The 16,003-nt window shown below is 46.4% G+C and overlaps 1 protein-coding gene across 2 annotated transcripts in view; it reads left to right on the top strand.

The window, feature by feature from the left end:
• The window catches only part of ADAM12 (ADAM metallopeptidase domain 12), a 377,221-nt gene that overhangs the window by 336,303 nt on the left and 24,915 nt on the right, over window positions 1-16,003 (top strand). For both annotated transcript variants that reach the window (XM_054523029.2, XM_024253866.3), the window contains 4 exons: window positions 6,843-6,951; window positions 7,061-7,259; window positions 10,362-10,439; window positions 13,320-13,428. In XM_054523029.2, coding sequence (XP_054379004.2) covers window positions 6,843-6,951; window positions 7,061-7,259; window positions 10,362-10,439; window positions 13,320-13,428 — 495 coding nt within the window. The remainder of the gene's footprint in view (window positions 1-6,842; window positions 6,952-7,060; window positions 7,260-10,361; window positions 10,440-13,319; window positions 13,429-16,003) is intronic.

Raw genomic sequence — 16,003 nt, 5'->3', positions numbered from 1 at the left:
GATAAGAGTAAGCATTGTAAACAGGGCTCTGCTCCATCTTCCTCCCACCTTCTTCCGGCAAACCCTCGCCACCACTACCAAATTAAAGCAGCAGCAGTTTCAGAGGGCTGATAAAAGGAAGCAAAAGATCGTATCTATTGGGGCTACCCATGAGTTAGCCACTTTTCATCATTCTCCAGAGAAGAGAATGACCAAAGTAGATGACAGGGGCTGGAGTATGCATTCGGGCCTTTGATTCCATAGAGAAATGCATCTGTCCTATCCCCGTGTTTACGTGGCTGATGAAATCATGGCTTGCCTCTCCTGCAAATGCTCCTTTTCTTTGCCACGTGGCAGTGAGCCGTATCATTGCTGTGCCTCAGGGACATCACGTCCTGGCCATATTTCAGCGGTAAATTATGATATGGCATCCCTCACTCCCTCATGTTTTGGGTGAAAGCTCAAATGAATGAAACTCTTAGAAGGTGACCGTTATTGCCTTCCTGGAGGTAGACAGAAAGTTAACCTTTAGAACCTCGCATCGTTCAAGCCACTGGATGAATTAATGGCAGAGTGGAGTCAGTTTTACTGGCCAAACTTCACTGAGATTTATTTCTTGAGGAACTGCTCCCTCAGAGGTTTCCAAGTCCTTCTAGTTCAAATTTTTCATTTCTTTCCCTGAATCAGTATAGATGCAACAAAAAGCATACACATATCTGCTGCCTGCCTCCATTGTCCCAGTTTTAAAGGGAAATCTCACTTAGCATGCTCAGGTGCAGGGGGTAGGCTGTGACCCAGGTCAGTTCAGCACCTGAGACATGAGCATGAGGCAGCTGTCGTCCTCACCTGTCAGGAGATTTTGTGGAAAAAGATTTAGTGAAGATGAAGTTGACTCCACGAGCAGCTGGATTACAGGAGAATATGTTGGTGGTTCCAAAGAGGAAAGGATGGCAGGGACAGGAGTCTGTAGCCAAGTAGTGGGTTTCCAAGAGGAAGGCAGCACAGGAACATGGCTGGATCATGGGTTTTGGCTTTAAACCCATGAGACAAACCCAACTTTGCCATTTACATTGTGATCTTCGGCAAGTCGCTAAAACGCTGAGTCTAAGTGAAAGTCTCTGAAATGGGGAGAATGTAGACCTTACGGGGTGGCTATAAGGATCAAAGATGATACTACGTGCTGTATCCAGCAACATACTTTAATTACAAATGGCCTGCTGATGATCTAAAATGTGTCGTTCATTTAAAGTGTGTGTGTTTATTAAGAGCAAGGAGAGTAATGACAGGAAAATGATCTTTGTTCTAGGGTTGAGTGGCATAAAGAGAAGTCAGACTCAAGGGTCTTTGCCCAGGGTTGCCTGCTGCCTCTTTCAACAGGGCACTGGGTGCTGACTCAGGGGGAGTCTGGAGGCCCAGCCCAGGGCAGGCCAGGAGGGTTCCCAGAACCAGCTGGGATTTGGGGGCCGTGGGGAACCACACTCATTGAAAGGAGTAAGGGGATGGGTGCAGGGAAGTTGAAATCCTTGTGCTGGATGGTAGTTCTGATTTATATGCAAAGGATGTGCAAAAACTATTAGGGTTTCAGATGAGATTCTCTTCTTTCCTTCTCATTTCCTGAGGCATCTGGTTAGCCCACAATCTCCACTAGCTACCCTGAAAGTATAAGGCCCTGGAGACCATGAAGTGTGAGGGACATGGATGTAAAGCCCCTACTGACGTGATCATGAATCATTACAGGTGTGGTAAGTGATGCGAGCAGGAGCTGGTACAAGGAACTCTCTTCTCCCCACACACACCCACCAGCCCTAAAGTCCAGAAACCACGCCTTCCCCACAGTCCAAGGTGGTCCTCATTATCATTTGGGTTTCCTAGGGGCCTGACACATGTCAGGAGCTCTACACACTGACTCAGCTCCACAGCACCTTTGAGTCAGGTCCTTGTCCCCATTTTACAGATGAGGGGACAGAGCCTCGAGAGCTTATACAACAAGGCCTTTTGGACATTGAATGCCAGATCAGCCCGAGTTCCAAGCCTTTGTTCTTCCAACTCTGAAGCATGGTTACTGAGTATATCAATCAGACAGGAGGGGGCAATCTAAAAAGGCTGAAGACTGATAGGCATTAGGTATTTTTCTTAGACCCATACATGCCTAGCTATAAAACAAGGCTTCCCCCTGAAAGTACCCAGCAAAAAGAATCACTGACCACTGACGTGTCACTCTCTCAGCCACACCTTTTGGATATCACAGAGCAGGTGGGAAGGCGCTTTGGCCCTCATCATCCTGCATCCGCGCAGGTTCATCAAGGCTGCCTGACAAAATCAGGTTTAAAAAAAGGCAGGTGCATCTATCACATGCTTAAATATTCTTCTTCGGCTGTGACTTCATCTCATTTTGGTTATTCTGGTAAAAGAGCTTTTAAGGGTTCACTTTCATAAGCAACAGAGTGGGTGGTTCAGTTGTGGAGGTTATGAATATACACCCACTGGGCTAACAGAGAAAGTGCTCACTTTCTCTATTAAAAAGTGTTGGAAGAGTGGGTACTTGAACCTAGAAACAAGATTTCCAGCGATAACATAACAGAAGAAAAAATGTCAGCATCCTGAGAAAGCCGGAAGTGCAGGGAATGTGCCATGGAAAGCAAGAAGACTGAGACTAGGCTGGGTGCGGTGGCTCACGCCTGTAATCCCAGCACTTTGGGAGGCTGAGGTGGGTGAATCACCTGAGGTCAGGAATTCGAGACCACCCTGGCCAACATGGTGAAACCCCATCTCTACTAAAAATACAAAATATTAGCCAGTCGTGGTGGTGGGCACCTGTAATTCCAGCTAAATGAGAGGCTGAGGCAGGAGAATAGCTTGAACCCGGGAGGCAGAGGTTGCAGTGAGCTGAGATCGCATCATTGCACTCGCGCCTGGGCAACAAGAGCGAAACTCTATCTCAAAAAAAATAAAAATAAAAAGACTGAGACCAAAGGAAACGTCATCTCAGTAAAATTGTTCCACGGTGTGGGAGAGTTTTTTTTTTTTTAAGACAATCTAAATTAAAATGTGATTCTTTTAACTGTTTCTCATTAAGTTAACTGACAGCATATTATAAGATGATGCTTGACTGTGTCATCTGTGTTGGTAAAAATTCACATATTCGAACTGGCCATAAGCCTTTCTGAGGGTTTGTCTTTGGGAGAATGGCGGCGCTCCTGAAATGCCAGGTGGCCTTCTGCTGGGGCGTGTACCATGCTTCTGCGTTATTGGTAAACAAGGCATTGCATCTTACACACACCTGGTTTTCTGAGCTGTGCTGCTCCACCAGCATTTGGGGCATTAAAATCATAAGCACACCCTGTATTAGTCTGTTCTCACACTGCTATAAATAAATAAATACCTGAGACTGGGTAATTTATAAAGAAAAGAGGTTTAATTGGTTCTTGGTTCTGCAGGCTTTACAGGAAGCAGAGTAGCTTTTGCTTCTGGGGAGGCCTCAGAAAGCTTCCAATCATGGAGGAAGGTGAAGGGGAAGCAGGCACATCACACGGCCGGAGCAGGAGCAAGAGAGAGAAGGAAAAGGGAGGTGCCACACACTTTTAAACGACCAGATCTCTATAACTCACTATCCCAAGAATAGCACCAAGGCGATGGTGCTAAACCATTCAAGAGAAACTGCCCCCATGATCCAATCGCCTCCTACCAGGTCCTACCTCCAACATTGGGAATTATAATTCTACATGAGACTTGGTGAGGACACAGATCCAAACCACGTCACACTCTGACCCAGAAGGCTCAGTGTGTTTCAGCTTTGGATTCCCAAGTAGAGATCCAGTGTTTTCACTTCCAGAATGCTTTTATACTTGATTACACACTGTTTCCATGCCTTTGCTTGACTTCCTAGCATAACGATAGCCCTTTATCTGGTATTCATGTATCAAGCTTCCCCTTTGCTTCGCCGGTACATTTGCAGCGTCTTCAATCCCTGTTGAGGTTGGTCTCTTTCTCATCCTTTCTCTCTCCCTCTTTGTTTTTATCCTTCTGTACTCCCCAGTCCAACCTCGTCCAACTCTCCTCCCAGGCTGCTGTTGAGCTGTTTGTGAGCTCACGTGTCCGAAACTGCCCAAAGTCTCTTTAGAGCTCCCTATAAGGAAAACAAATTTATCAACCGACACATTTGAATTGTGTCATGGTATATGTATTTTTTAAGTGGTCACAATTCCCAAGAAAGAAATTACTTTATAATAAAGGTAGCAGAATCTAGGACATCAGAATAGCATTGCGTGCAACGGCACAGTGATGTCAGCTCCACCCACCCATTTCCTAGGAGCTAAGCAGTCACTAGGAGCTGCTTGTATTTCCGAGTCCTAGCCTTATGAAGTAGGGAAAGAAGCAACAAAGCCATTTCCTGCCCCATTTTCTTAGCCCTTCCATGGGCAGCTGCAGCAGCACACCCCACATCCACTGAACCTGTTGTTGCTTGGGCTGCAGGGCCAGGTCTTAATCTGCTCTCTACACCTGAGACCCGGTACAGGGTCCAGCACCTGTGAGGCTGGAGCACAGGAGGGAACAGCCCAGAAGCCTGGCTTCACCCTTAGATGATCCTGCCTTCGTTACCTATGTGAATCTAAGCAATATATTTAACCACTGATGTGCTGATTTTCTGGTCCATAAAATGGAATAATGAGACCTACCTTGCAGGATTAAATGGTAGGATTCAGCTCATGATGTTTTCTCTAAGAGGTCTTCCCTGACCAGCCTGCCTTTAAAAGCAACAGTCCCCTGAACCCTCCTACTCTGTTTCTACCTTCATAGCAATCCCTAACACTGGACTTTAGAGGAACATAATCATTTGGGTTTTTTTTCTGTGTCTCCTTGCAATTTTCAAGTAAGCAGGAGGTTTGTCCAGTTTGGTCCCTCTTATACTCCCAATGTCTGGAAGATAGTAGGTGCTGAATAAATACATGTGTCTGATTGAAGCCTGCAACATGATGGCTGGCTGGCTGGCTGGCTGGCTGGATGGATGGATGGATAGACAGGTGGCTGGCTGGCTGACTGGCTGGATGGATGGACGGGTGGCTGGCTGGCTGGCTGGCTGGATGGATGGATGGACGGGTGGCTGGGTGGCTGGCTGGATGGACAAGTGGATGGATGGATGAACGGATAGATGGGTAGATAAATGGATGATGGAAGTAGGAAGGGAAGGAGGGAGGAAAAAAAAGAGGGAAAGAAGGATGGTTGGGAAGGAGATAGAGTTAAGCAAGCAACAAATACATAGGGTGTGTGCAAAAACACAAACAATTGTTGAATTGTTACTATTCTAGATGCCAGTTTTTCCAAACTGCTTTGATCAATCAGATCCCAGTACTTTGATCAAAAGTGCCGCCAAACAGGATTAAATTAAGCACAAAGTGCAGGTTCCACACTAAGGCTCTCCCTCCCCATCCTTCCCTGCTCCGACAGATAGATGAAAGAGAAAAGGCAGAATGCGGACAAATCAGGTCCCTAATAGGAGCTGAGTGTGTCGGTGGTGTCATCCTACTGTGAGCAAGGCAGATGTGGAACAGATGGAAGGAAACGGCATGTGATGTGAAGAGCTAGGGACCTCATCTTTCTCCATGACAGAGAATTGTTTCCAGTCTGGGCTAATGCCCCTGAAAAAGGAGATTGCAGAGGCTTCTCTAACGTGGCTTATAAAAGAATGAGAAAAGGAGAGGTGCAAGGCTGGCTCATTGCAGAGATTGGAGCGCTGAGCACACTGTTCACTTCAAATGGTGCCAAGGTGGTGTGGCATGTGTGTGTTTAATGAGATGATCATGTCTGCTAGTAGCTGATGAGGAGGGATCAGGTGCAGGCTAACGAAGGGGGATGTTTTTAGTAATAAGAACATCTTCTGTTCCCTGGGACGAGGTATCTTAAATAAATCCGTTGTCACCTTGGAAAGCAAAGCCTCCCCAGGGTAGGGAGCAGAGAAGGGCAGGAGTCAGAGTGGGGCTCTGGAGTGTTGGCATCCTGGCCATCAGAAGCGATGTGAGAGAAAGTGCCAAACAGGACACCAATCAGGGAGAGAAAAAGGACCACGCCGCAGGGCATGGTTTGTTCTAAAGAATGTGGCATGTTTTCTTGACTTGCTCAGTAGTCTTCAGCAGACATCACTATGTCCAGGATTCAGGAGTCCTCCAGAACTTTGGCTGCAAAGGCTGATTATATGTGCTCTCTCCATGGCTGGAAGATGTGCTAAAAATGGCCATTTCTGAGCTCTCTGGCTGCCATGACCCTCTTTGCTGGGACCCGTCATGTTGTACATAGGGATTACCAGGGTTTATGACTCCATGTCCTCTGAGAGAAATCTCTGCCTTGCAAATAAAATAGAAGGTATTAAAAGAAGGTAGTACTTGCTCTTATAGGGAGCTTTATGGGACTAAAAATATCATAGAAGATATCTTCATTGCTCCTTTGGAGCCTGCCCTGGCTTGCATTTTCTCACCGGAATTGTGTGGGGTGTTGTTAAAGAGAGCAAACTTCCCCTTCTCTGCAGCCAGCCAGCCAGCCAGCCAGCCACCTCCTTTCTGCCCTGGATCAGATCTCATTCCACAGCCAGGCCTCATTTCCTGAGAGGCCACACATGCCACGAGCCCAGAGAGCAGACCTAAGGAAGAGTAAGCATTGGAACATGTGCTCTGCCGGAGGCCAAGTCGAGAGAGGATGCGAGCTGCTAACACCCTAGGCTTCCCCTGGCCAGCTTCCACCATGAGTCAGGACAGACACTGGGTGTGATTGCTTTGAGCACGTCTCCCCATAACCATTTGAGAGGCCTAGAGCCATGAAAAAAAAAAAAATCACCTGCAGGAGATGAAAATGCAGTTCTGCTTCTGTTTCAGGTGCTAAACCTGCCCCTGGGATCTGCTTTGAGAGAGTCAATTCTGCAGGTGATCCTTATGGCAACTGTGGCAAAGTCTCGAAGAGTTCCTATGCCAAATGCGAGATGAGGTATGGAATCCAGACATCCTGGCAAAGTCTTTGCTCTGACCTGCCCACATTGCATAGGGTTGGTTCCAAATGGTTTCTCCTTGGGAATTGTTTGTTCTTACCCTTCCAGAGATGCTAAATGTGGAAAAATCCAGTGTCAAGGAGGTGCCAGCCGGCCAGTCATTGGTACCAATGCCGTTTCCATAGAAACAAACATCCCCCTGCAGAAAGGAGGCCGGATTCTGTGCCGGGGGACCCACGTGTACTTGGGCGATGACATGCCGGACCCAGGGCTTGTGCTTGCAGGCACAAAGTGTGCAGATGGAAAAGTAAGACCCAAATGTTTGCTTGGATCATAAATGTAAGTCTGGAACAGGGCCCATTGAAAAACGGCAAGAACTGGGTTACAAGGTTTGTTTGTTTTCCTTCTCAGATGCACCTAGAAGAAAAAGTCAGTAAATCCTAGATCCTGGTCTGACTATTAAAATGCAGATTGGGGAAAAATCAAGCCTGTCTTCTTAGGCCTTGAGTGTTAATAAGTCATTTCTACACTCTAGGTGGCATGAGGACTTCTAGCCAGGAAATTACTTTGGAAAGAAATACAATCGCATATTCTATTGGTTTTGGATATGTGGCTTGGTTTTTAGCACAGAGTTCTTGGGGGCTTGTCCTCACCTGAACAAAATGGGAAATCAGATGTATTTTTAGAACCCTGTAGAGAGAAGAATAGGAGAGGGAAAGGAGTGGAAGAAACTCAAAACCAGAAGGGAGTCCTTTCAGAGAACAGGGAGAAAGATACATGGAGATATTTTGAGGTTTAGAAATAAAGTGAAACTTTTTTTTTTTTTTGAAAGAAAAAAAGAATTTGAGATTTTCATGCTCTGCCATACTGATTTTTTTTTTCACCAAACTTTCTCATCAGACTAAATGACAGCAAGCTAATACAATGTTTTAAGAAAAGGATGAAACAACCCCCAAATGCTTTTTAGGACTCCATTTTCAACATGATCTTGAAATCACTCACTAACATGAGGTCACACAGGCAAGAAAAGACAAGAGGCAGAGACAGAATCCTGAGGACAGGTGTTGCCTCCACTCTCCTGTCTTTGCCCCCACACACCCTGAGCCACAAATCCTTTTTCCTTGAGAAATAGGATAGTACGTGAATCTTCTTGTACATTCTGAATGTCTCCTTACCCACATTTGCTCATATTCAGGCCTTGACATTAAAATGACATCTGATATTTTTAGGCTCAAATCATATTTTGTCTTTTAACTTTTAGGTTCAGGGGTACATGTGCAGGTTTGTTCTGTAGGTAAACTTGTGTCATGGGGGCTTGAGGTACAGATTATTTTGTCACCCAGATACTAAGCCTAGTACCCATTAGTTATTCTTCCTGATCCTCTCCCTCATTCACCCTCTACTCTCTGATAGGCCCAGTGTGTTTTGTTCCCCTCTATGTGTCTATGTGTTCTCATCATTTAGCTCCTACTTATAAGTGAGAACATGTGGTAGTTGGTTTTCTGTTCCTGAATTAATTTGCTTAGGAAAACAGCCTCCAGCTCCACCCATGTTCCTGCAAAGGACATGATCTCATTCTTTTTTATGGCTGCATAGTATTCCATGGTGTATATGTACCACATTTTCTTTATCCAGTCTATCATTGATGGACATTTAGTTTGAGTCCATGTCTTTGCTATTGTGTGTAGTGCTGCAGTGAACATATGAGTGCATGTGTCTTTATAACAGAATGATTTATATTTCTTTGGGTATTACCCAGTAATGGGTTGGCTGGGTCAAATGGTAATTTCTGTTTTAGGCCTTTGAGGAATCACTGCACTGTTTTCCACAATGGTTGAACTAATTTACACTCCGCCAGCAGTATATAAGTGTTCCTTTTTCTCCACAACCTTGCCAGCATCTGTTGTTTTTTGACTTTTTAATAACAGCCATTCTGACTGACACCTTTTTTTTAAACTATAGCCTGAACAGCCAGGGCCAGGTGCATCTGGACATTCCAATTCCAAGGGCTCAATTTATCATCAAATTTGTTTTCCATGTTCAAGATGAAATGTGCCTTGATCTCAGAACCTTGGTTCTCTGAGGGCTCAGGGATCAGCAGTGATTCCCATGAGGGTCCTGCTGTGTTCACTGTAATCCAGGACAGGTTCTTTTATCAGCTGGAATGTGACCATCCCCTTGGCCAGGATTCACACCCACAGAATGGGAATCCCTCAGTGCTGCTTGGGCCAGCACTTCTCCCAAAGGGTATGCCTCTTGCCCTTATATGAGCTGTTGGGGTCGGATGGTGACCTCCTCAATAGGAAGGTTCTACTTGATTAAAAAGTCTTCTGCCGTTTGAACATTAGACTCTTTTTCCTTTGACTCCACTGATTTGGAAAATCTTCTAGGAGATGAAGGGCTGCATCCCTTGAGTCTGGAGTATATTATGCACATTTGAAATGAGGCTGAATTCTTTCAGCCAGCCCAGTATCATTTAGCAAATGCCTACCACTACAACAGCTTGATAAATTCAAGGAGCCGTCTGTTTTCCTCTGCTGAGCCTCATTGCTGATGGTTTATGTCATTGATGATATTACTTGTCAGTCAGTATCTGGAAAAAGTTCCCATATTTCAATCTCTCCCTTAAAAGACTCTTCAACCCTGGATTCTTGGAGTCTCCATCTGTGTCTATCCAGGCCTTGGGATAAGGAGTAATCTGTCTCGCCCTCTCCTGTATCTTTTTTTTTTTTTTTTTTTTGAGACGGACTCTCTCTCTGTCACCAGACTGGAGTGCAGTAGCATGATCTCGGCTCACTGCAACCTCCAACTCCCTGGTTCAAGCGATTCTCCTGCCTCAGCCTCCCAAGAAGCTGGAATTACAGGCACGTGCCACCACACCCAGCTAATTTTTGTATTTTCAGTAGAGACAGGGTTTCACCATGTTTTCCGGGAGAGTCTCGATCTCCTGACCTCGTGTTCTGCCTGCCTCGGCCTCCCAAAGTGCTGGTATTACAGGAGTGAGCCACCGCGCCCAACCTCACCCTCTCCTATATCTTTTAATGGAAGAAAAAAATACTGCAATACATAGATTTCTTTACAAGCTCCAAACAAAACTCCTAAGAAAATCGGTTATAATTTTAGGATCAACTGAAAGTTATATTAAAAGCCATAAAATGCAAAATAATTTAATAGTGTTCACACTGAACTTAGTCTCAAAATGTGCTGAGTTTGGAGGAGTCAGGCAATAAGATCCGTGCCTGAGTCCAGTATAAAATGTATTGTTATGCTGCATCTGTATTAACTGAGAGAAGGTTGGGTCTTCTCCAAGCTTTCTTTTGCTTGCTTTTTGTTTGAATACAGGTATGTATGCATGCTGGAGGGGTTGGAGAAATACTAAGAGATTTGCTGTGTTTTCCTCCTCCTACAGATCTGCCTGAATCGTCAATGTCAAAATATTAGTGTCTTTGGGGTTCATGAGTGTGCAGTGCAGTGCCACGGCAGAGGGGTGAGTAGGCTGAGCTGCCCTTTTACAGCCAGCCCATAACAAGTTAAGTAATAATTCATTCATTTGTAAAAGGTTTTGCAATCCATAGCATTTTTTAAATAGAGCAGTTAGTGTGTTTGCAATATTTTCTTCTAAAGATATTCATTTCTTTTGACCTTCTCATGTGACTTTTATTTAACAACGAAAATCAGATTGAGCTGTAATTACCTTTTAAATTAACATTCTATGATTTAAAAAAAGATTTTTGTTGTTCAAAGTAATTTGAAAAGCAACCTTCCTTCATGAAGAGTTTCACATTAACATTTCAAACTGTGCGGTTCCTCTTACTACCAACATTCAGAACCAGTTGTCTGAACTGAAATATTTCCAAAATGAATTAAAACAAGGATAACAGATCATATTAAACACATGTTCTTGAAAGCACACACAATGGGTTTCAACTAAAGAAGGCTGTTATTTTAGTTCAGAGAACCTTTAGGGTAGAAGAGGACTCTAATTGCTAAAAACATAATTTATTTTTCTTGATGGGCTTAATTATTTCCAATGGAATCATATTAGTCTTGATTAACCACACCAGAGGTTCATTTGTTTTCCTGAAACCTTTCCTACAGAAATCATGCTCCAAATTCTTCATTTTAAAACTTGTAGACACTTGCCAATGATTCTTACACAGAATTACGGGGTGCAAGGGGGAAGGGGGTTGTAAATTACCATCATGCTGGAACCATAAAGGATCACAGTGTCACCTCAGATGGGTGTGTTGATGGTAAGGTTAGCTAACTCCCAACATAGAATGGAATCTTCTTATGTCTTCATTGGATCATAGATTATTTTCTGATGGCTGTTAAGAGATGATCAAGTCCAGTCCTATTATTTTACTGAAGAAGCCAGGCCCTGAGCTGGGGGGATGGTGTGCCCAAGGTAATATGGCCGGCAAGCTGCAAGCTGGTTGAGGACCCTGGACCACTCCCTTTCCAATACCCCTGGGCCTTATCCACACATGGGAGAGGAGAGGCCCACATTTGCTGGGTAGGTGGAGCCTACCCAGCCTTGCTGAAGGGTAGCTTGGCCACAGTCCCACCCTAACAAGGGCAGGCTCCCAGCAGCACCTTCCTGTGGGTTTTAAAACAAGGCACATGACCACAAGTTGCAGAGAGAAGCCATGAGGGGCAGGCATGAATCTGGGGCTAGTACATCCACAGCAGCATCTTTGAGGGGACAGGCAAGACACTTACATTCGACATAGGCTCTGACAAATGCTGACTAATTCTACTCAATTTCTGCTTTATAGCAGTCTACCTTCTAACTTATTAAAGCCTATCTTGACAGTCGGCCTTCTTATCTGAAGCAATGAGGGTAGGTGGTTGATTCATCAAAACAAGTCGGTTGAAGCAGGAAAGCATTACATGGGAGACATATACTCTACACATTTTATTTTGCCTTAAAATATGAAAGTGTGTATCTGGCAGCCATATTTTGATGGAGGGCTGAGGCCTTTAGGATTGATTTACTGAATGTCATTGTGCGTCGACTTCCTGATATAAACCACCCAAAAATGCATCATCAACAACTTCTAGTTCGTTTCTTTTTGTGGAGGGGAACCTTAGACACTCAACAGCGTCCAAGAACAGCCTCCTCCTTGTCCTCTGCAGCTCTTCCCTATCATTGTGCAGTAGTCCCACTCATTCCTAATTTTTCAGAAATTCTTTTAGTGATTTCTCTTTTTTAATCCAGTGTTCCCAAAGGATTCAACCTAATTTTTTTTAACTTTTTTTTTTTTTTATCTTTATAAAGACAGGGTTTCACCATGTTGGCTAGGCTGGTCTTGAACTCCTGGCCTCAAGTGATCTGCCCACCTTGGCCTCCCACTTGCTGGGATTACAGGCATGAGCCACCGTGCCTGGACTTGACAACCTAATTTTCATAGAAAAAAATATATTAAATATATATCATCTTCATGGTCATCTTCCATTGGATCATGTACTTTCAGTTAGTTACATCTGGCACAATAGCGAGTCCCACCAGCATGGACAGGCTTGGGAGTGGCTGCCATCAGTAGCCCTTGGTAACCAGGTGGGCAGGGGTTGCTGGCCCCTGCATGGAATGCTCTGGTGTATGAGCTGGGCCCAACAAGGGTGAAGCACAGCCTCCTCGGGCTTTCTTGGTCTCCCTTTCTCGCTGTGCCAGAACCATTCTCTTATTTCACAACGAAAAGAATCCACTGTTGGATTCGCACCCTGGTGCACGACTGGAAGCCAGGGAACAGCCACTGGGAAACTCTGCAAGGAGGAGGCAGGCATTGCAGGAAGGACACACGGGGACAGGCTTCAGGAGGTATTAGTGGAAATCCCATGCACCCTGCTAGGCTCAGGAAACAGGGGGCCTGCCTCGGACCCCAGCCTGGCGTGGGACCCGGCAGTCACCAGCCTCTCTGAGCCTTCTGTCTGAAGGAGACAGGGATGCACCAAGCATCTGTCAGGTCCCGCAGTGCCCCAGGGCTCTGGGTCTGTAGCCCCAAAGCACGGTCTCTCCTCACTGCTGAGGGGGCTTCTCCTCATGGTCAGTTTTCTGAATTGAAAAAGGAAGATGGGGAGATGGAGAAGGAAGTGAGGTGGGTGGGGGAGGCAAGCTGATGAACCCAAATAATCTTCATCACTCTCTTTACAGCCACTAATAGGCAGATGATGCATCTTCACAGCCTCAGGTTTGGTCGCACCTGTGTGGTGTGTAGTGCCGGCTTTGGGCTCATGCGCACCATGGCGTGTGCTGAGTCTGGCTGTGTCAGTGTTGGGGGGCTCTGACCACGGCCCCCTTGCTTCTGCTGTGGTGATGCACAGAGCATATGCCCTAACCCCACGTCCCTCCCCTCTGCCCTGAAAGGTGTGCAACAACAGGAAGAACTGCCACTGCGAGGCCCACTGGGCACCTCCCTTCTGTGACAAGTTTGGCTTTGGAGGAAGCACAGACAGTGGCCCCATCCGGCAAGCAGGTCAGTGAAGCCCCTGCATCCCGGTGGGAGGAGGCTGAGCCCCTGGGGGCGGGTGGGCTCACCAGCTGTCAGCGTGGGTGCAGGTAGAGCCAACAAGAAACCCAGTGGGGGCCCCACATGGGTCTACACAGCCTAGGGTCGCCCACAGTTTCCAGATGCCCCTCTCATCCCTGCCCGATCTTCTCTGAGGCTCCTTGCTCTCTGCTTTGACTGAGTGGCTGAGTTTGCCAGTTCCTTAGCCTGCGACACTTTTCTTAACTAAGGTCATTTCTATAGCGAACTGCTGAATGGGTATGAATTTCATCACTGTATCAAAGGACTTTGTAAAGGCCAACATCTGTGTGGTAGGGTGACAAGGTGTGAAGTTTAATGCCTTTTTAAAATCTTACTGGAAAGACACCCACCTCTTAGTAAAGCTGACAGTCGAGGCAGCAGTGGGAGTCATTGCAACAGCTTCTGCATATGGACTGATGTGTGCAGGTGCTGTGTGGTGCATTTTATGCCCACAATGTCATCCCCTCCTTATACAACTCTGAAGAAGGTGGTATGATTCTTTTCTCACATACATAGGACCTGAGGCTCAGGGAAGTTAAGTATTTTGCCTAATGTGATCTCGCTAAGATTTACACACAGGTCTGCCTGTCCCCCAAGGAGCTCTTAGTAGCAGCTGTGCTTGAACTCGTGGCCATTTCTCCTCGGATGACCTTTAGAAATGGTTTCCTGGTGCGGTGCTGTTTTCTCTGAGTTCTTATTGGGCAATTCAGGGGCAAGTCTAAATGATGCCTCTTTTCGAGGGAAAGAAGCAAGGCAGGAAGCTGCAGAGTCCAACAGGGAGCGCGGCCAGGGCCAGGCGCCCGTGGGATCGCAGGAGCATGCATCTACTGCCTCACTGACACTCATCTCAGCCCTCCCATGACATGGAGACCGTGACCAGTGCTGCTGCAGAGGAGGTCACACGTCCCCAAGGCCTCCTGTGACTGGCAGCATTGACTCTGTGGCTTTGCCATCATTTCCATGACAACAGACACAACACAGTTCTCGGGGCTCAGGAGGGGAAGTCCAGCCTACCAGGCACGTCTGCAGAAACAGTGCAAGGAAGGGCAGCGAGTTCCTGGTTGAGCTTCTGCTAAAACATGGACGTGCTTCAGTGCTACTCCTGAGAGAGCAGCAGGTTACCACTGTAGCAGGCCCCAGCCCTGCAGCAAGGAGGAAGAGGACTCAAAAGTCTGGCCTTTCACTGAGCCTCCACAGCAGTGGGGGAGAAGCAAGGGTTGGGCCCAGTGTCCCCTTTCCCCAATGACATCTCAGCCTTGACAGCCCTGATGACTGGTCTCTGGCTGAAACTTAATGCTCTGATATGGCTTTTAGCATTTATTATATGAAAATAGCAGAGTTTTAGTTTTTAATTTATCAGAGACCCTGCCACCCATTCCATCTCCATCCATCCAAGCAAACTGAATGGCATTGAAACAAACTGGAGAAGAAGGTAGGAGAAAGGGCGGTGACCTCTGTGGCCCTTTGCTGTGGACATGCGTGACCAGCAGTACTCAGGTTTGAGGGTTTGCAAAAAGCCAGGGAACCCACAGAGTCACCAACCCTTCATTTAACAAGTAAGAATGTTAAAAAGTGAAAACAATGTAAGAGACTAACTCCTTCCTCCATGGCCATTACTGCATAAAAGAGAGTGCATTTGAAATACCGCTGCCTCCACTCTGTGCATACATATATAAAATCAAGGCAGGCCATGAGCAACCATGGCCCACTGCTCCCTGGCCTGGCCATGGCTCAGAGGCTCATTAAACAAGTACTTGTGTGTCTGCCACACACCAGCCACTCTCCTGGGTCCTGGAGAGACGTTAAGCAAGAATGACATGGCATAAGTGAGGGGTACGACTGCAGGGAGACGGGGCATCATGGGAGGGGAGCAACCCCCACAGAGTGGCAGGGGGTTGTCAGGAAGGCTTCTGGGGACCCTGCATCTGTCGAGGTCTGAAGGGGGCGAGGGAAATGTGCATTCTGAAGCCGAGATAGCTGGCTGTGCGAAGCTCTAGAGTGTGGACTGGCCTGGGCTCAGATTCTAGAGTGCGGACTGGGCCAACAGGAGGGGACACAGGACACGGTGCTTGTGCTGGTCCTGGGGAAGAGGGAAATGGAGTCACTCACTGCCCGGGCCTCTGGCTTGAGCAACCCTGGGGAGTTCAGCAGGTTCAGTGTGGGGGCCCTGTAAATGTTCAGTTTCGTAGATTGATGTATTGAAGATTTATGGATTCACTTTATGGAACTAGAAATTACAGTTCAAGATTTTTGCTGTTCACTTTTTAAATTAACTTTGTTATGAGACACCAGAACTCTAGCTAGAGCCCCCTGTGATCACTGCTAAGGGTCTGAAAAGAGTGACATTTTGGCCAGGAAACCAGAAGCAATGCTTTTCCAGTAACACCAACAAGTGAGTCAAGACTGTCATCTGTTGGCTGTCTTGCTTAGGCTAAGACACATCCCTGATAGGCCTTGTTAGTGGGGGATGAGGTCAAGAAACCGAGAAGGTGTGAAAGACATTCTTTCCCTGGAGTAGGAG

The sequence above is a fragment of the Pongo abelii genome, chromosome 8 (genome assembly GCF_028885655.2).
Source record: "Pongo abelii isolate AG06213 chromosome 8, NHGRI_mPonAbe1-v2.0_pri, whole genome shotgun sequence".
NCBI lineage: Eukaryota > Metazoa > Chordata > Mammalia > Primates > Hominidae > Pongo > Pongo abelii.
Note: the sequence above shows the minus strand (reverse complement) of the source record. Positions and strands in the feature narration are given on the sequence as shown.